Below are 4,252 nucleotides of genomic sequence, written 5' to 3' on the forward strand. Positions count from 1 at the left end.
TTAGGCTCAAAAAGTGTTTAGAGGGTCAAAGTTGGTGATCATCTTGACATTTCCACCACTTTCCTTCTCCATTGTCGGAGATTTTTTTTTTTTTACTCATTGATTGCAACAGCATTTGAGTTTTTTTTTTTTTTTTTTTTTTTTTTTTTTTTTGGCATCGGCCTTGCTTTTACCAGGCACACTGCTTTTTCATGCCCCATTTTTGCCCCTTTTTTTTTTTTTTTTTTTTTTTTTTTTTTTTAACAAAATCTCCATTTTTGTCGGTATTCTAGTTCATGCTACTTGAGTATTTTTGTCTTGCCCCAAGTGTGGGGGATGATCACCTTTGGGTTTAATATGAAATAAATTCATAAGCTCAAGTGGGTTATGCAATGGATGAAAGTGTGTAGGATAGAGAAATGACTGCTCTTCATCATCCTAAGGCACTTTAAATTATCATATGAGTTACAATGCGAAAGGAACACTCAAAGATTGATGCAAGTGTGAGTAAGAAAATTCCTTTCATTCATTTCAAACTTCATCCCAATGTGGGATGATCCTTAACAGGGATGATTTAAAAATTCTTCATGTGTGTGGGTTCGAAGGGCTAAACAATGGGTATACCCGTGGTGTTTTGGGTAGAAGAAGAAACGGCCTCTCATCACCTTGGTTGACGTACCATTTGCGAGATCACCTTTTTCCTTGCGGGCATGGAATTCTTTTGCACAACTCACCAAGGATTAGTGTATGGGATAGTGTATGGAATAAGGCTTGCCCTTCATCATTCCAAGGTATCTCATTTGACACATTTAATTTATCTCACACGATTCATTAAGGAAGAAGAATGCAAAATTTATGACAAACTTGAACAATTCAATTGATCGAGGCATCTTATTTATCATAAAATACTTGCAATTCAAGACAAGACATGGCAAATTCTATCATGGATAATACTTCTTGACAAGACGTAATTCAACGGAGTGGAGAACACGCGACCATCCATTTACGCAAGATCAAGGCACCTCCGGGAAGTACCTTCTTCACCACATATGGACCACTTTGTAATTTGGGGCGAACTTGCCCCGGGATCAGGGAAAATTGGCAACAGCTTTCTTAGAACAAGATCATTTACTTCGAAATGTCTCGGTCGTACTTTTCGGTTGAAGGATCGGCAACTCTTTGCTGATAAGCTTGGCCATGACAAAGCGCCTTCGGTCTCTTCTCATCAATTAAGTTTAACTGTTCAAGTCTTTGTTGCGACCATTCAGCTTCGAGACAACTCCACTTGGGATAAAACTCTCGGAGAAGGAATCTCCACTTCTACGAGTAGAATTGCCTCCATGCCATACACCAAAGCAAACGGGGTAGCCCGGTGGAAGTGCGGATTGATGTCCGATACGCCATCAGCGCGAAGGGTAACCTGTCATGCCAATCTCGATAATTCTCGGCTGTCTTAGCCAAAATCTTCTTAATGTTCTTATTAGCTGCTTCAACGGCCCCGTTCATTTGAGGGCGGTAAGGAGACGAATTCAAATGCTTGATTTTGAACTCTCCGAGCAACTCATCAACAAGTTTGTTGTTCAAATTGGTCCCATTATCGGTGATGATTGCTTCAGGGGACACCATAACGAGCAATTATGTCACGTTTGATGAACTTCGCAACATTGCGAGCAGTGACACTTGCAAATGACGTAGCTTCGATCCATTTGGAGAAATAGTCTATGGCCACTAAAATGAATCGATGCCCATTAGAAGCTTTCGGATTTATTGGGCCGATCACATCAATGCCCCACATTAAGAAGGGCCATGGCTCGGAAAATTGATGCAGCTCGTTGGAGGAACATTTATCTTATCGCCATGGATCGGCAACGATGACAACTCCGTACATGCTTGATGCAGTCACTTTCTAGTGTGAGCCAATAGTAGCCTAATCTCATAATCTTCTTGGCCATCATGTGCCCATTCATATGAGGACCACATATTCCTTCGTGCACTTCTTGCATGATTTGAGTGGCTTTGGTTGCATCCACACACCGTAACAAAACTGAATCATAGGATCTCTTGTACAAATTCTCACCACCGACGAAGAATTTTGAGGCCATCTTCGTGATGTACTTCCTATCGGAAGGAGTGCTTCCTTTGGGAAATTCCTGCCTTTTAATGTAGTTCATGATATCGTAATACCACGGTTTTCCATCGGGTTCTTCCGTTATAATCATACAAGAAGCCGGCTTCGGCAACACCTCTATCTTCAAAGGCTCAACCTCTAACCCATCAGTGACTTGTAACATAGATGACAAAGTCGCGAGTGCATCCGCAAATTGATTATGAGACCTTGGCAAGTATTCAAATGAAATTTCTTCAAACTCCTTTACCAGATCTTCTAAGTACTCGTGGTACGGGAGCAACTTGGCATCCTTGGTCTTCCACTCACCTACTGTCTGTAATATGATCAGTGCCGAATCTCCAAATACCATTAACTTGGCCACACCCATCTCGACAGGCTTGAAGTCCGAGGATGCAAGCCTCATACTCGGCCACATTGTTAGTGCATGGGAATATCAATTTTGCAGCTACCGGATAGTGCTGTCCATCGGGGATATCGTAATTTGATGCAGAACTGACAAGTTTACAGCTCCATCAAAGAACATCTTCCATGAGTCTTCATTTACACTCAAGACACGGTCATCAAGGAAACCATCATCGTGATTAGAAACTTCTGAATTTCCGGCCAATAGATCGGCGATCACTCGACCCTTAACCGACTTTTGTGGCATGTATTGCACATCAAATTCCGAAATCAAAATTTGCCATTTGGCCAACTTACCCACCAAAGCTGGCCGATCAAGTAAGAACTTGATGGGGTCATTCTTAGTCACGAGGAATGTCTGGTAATGCAGTGTGTATTGTCGCAATCTATGCAATACCCACACCAATGCCGCACAAGTCTTTTCAACATCAGAATATTTTAGCTCTGATACAGTGAACTTCTTACTCAGATAATAAATGGCTCGTTCTTTTTTATCCACAGGACTTTCCTGAGCCAACATTGCACCCAATGACTCACTATGAACGGTGAGGTAGAGAATCAAGGGTGCCCCGGTGATGGTGGGACAAGAACTGGTGGATTCATCAGGTAGTGCTTTAACTTGTTGAACGCTTCTCGACACTCATCATCCCAGTTGACTCGCGCATTCTTCTTTAGGAGCTTGAAGAATGGCTTGGCAGTTTCAGAGAGTTGGGCAATGAACCGGGCTATGTAATTCAGTCTTCCCAGGAGGCTCCGAACTTCTTTCACTGTTGATGGAGGTTGCAATTCGCATATGGCCTTAGCCTTGGATGGGTCAATCTCAATCCCCTTACGCTTACAATGAATCCGAGTAATTTACCGGATGTTGCCCCGAACACGCATTTAGTGGGATTTAGCCGAAGCTTGAATTCACGGAGTCGATCAAACAACTTCTTCAGGGTTTCTACATGGCTTCTTCCAGGCCGAGTCTTTGCAATCATATCATCAACATAGACTTCAATCTCCTGATGCATCATATCATGGAATAGTGTTACCATGGCTCGTTGGTAAGTTGCCCCTGCATTTTTGAGTTCGAAGGGCATGACCTTGTAATGAAAGGTCCCCCACGGGGTGATAAATGCAGTCTTCTCCTTGTCTTCCTCCTTCATCCTTATCTGATTGTATCCGGAAAACCCATCCATAAATGAGAATAGTTCAAATCCGGTACTATCCACGAGGACATCTATGTGAGGCGGCGGGAAATCATCTTTTTGGGCTAGCCTTGTTTAGATCTCGATAGTCGACGCAAACTTGAACTCGACCATCCTTCTTCATCACCGGCACGATATTAGCCACCCATTCAGGGTATTGTGAGACTTCAATGAATCCCACCTTCAGAAGCTTCATCACCTCTTCCTCTATCTTCTTTGAGAGCTCGGGCTTAGTTCTCCGGAGCCTTTGCTTCTTAGGTGGTACGTCCGGATTAGTAGGCAAGCAATGCTCGACGATTGATGGGTCTAAACCAGGCATGTCAGCATAGGTCCATGCAAAGACATCCTGGTATTCCTTTAGTAGCTGAGTTAGGCGCTCGGCCTCGTCTTCGGGAAGATTTGCCCCAATTTTAATTTCTTTGACTTCTTCGGTGTCACCTAAATTAATAGTGACAAATCCGCTCGGATGTGAGAGCCTTGGCTTTTTCATGTTGCTCCCGCCTTCGCTGCACCTCAATGGAATCTTCATTCAAGTCATCGAGGTCGTCAATGT

The 4,252-nt window shown here is 43.1% G+C and overlaps 1 protein-coding gene across 1 annotated transcript; it reads right to left on the bottom strand.

The window, feature by feature from the left end:
• Positions 1–1,823: 1,823 nt before the first annotated feature.
• On the bottom strand, positions 1,824–2,522 carry LOC108960866. Its single transcript, XM_039302311.1, has one exon. The coding sequence runs from the start codon at positions 2,520–2,522 to the stop codon at positions 1,824–1,826; it is 699 nt and encodes a 232-aa protein (XP_039158245.1).
• Between the last annotated feature and the right edge of the window lie 1,730 nt (positions 2,523–4,252).

This window comes from Eucalyptus grandis, chromosome 9, assembly GCF_016545825.1.
Source record: "Eucalyptus grandis isolate ANBG69807.140 chromosome 9, ASM1654582v1, whole genome shotgun sequence".
Taxonomy (NCBI): Eukaryota; Viridiplantae; Streptophyta; class Magnoliopsida; order Myrtales; family Myrtaceae; genus Eucalyptus; species Eucalyptus grandis.

Excerpts from the sequence above, each read along its gene's own strand:
- LOC108960866 (XM_039302311.1), bottom strand. The coding sequence starts at position 2,522 with ATGTGGCCGAGTATGAGGCTTGCATCCTCGGACTTCAAGCCTGTCGAG.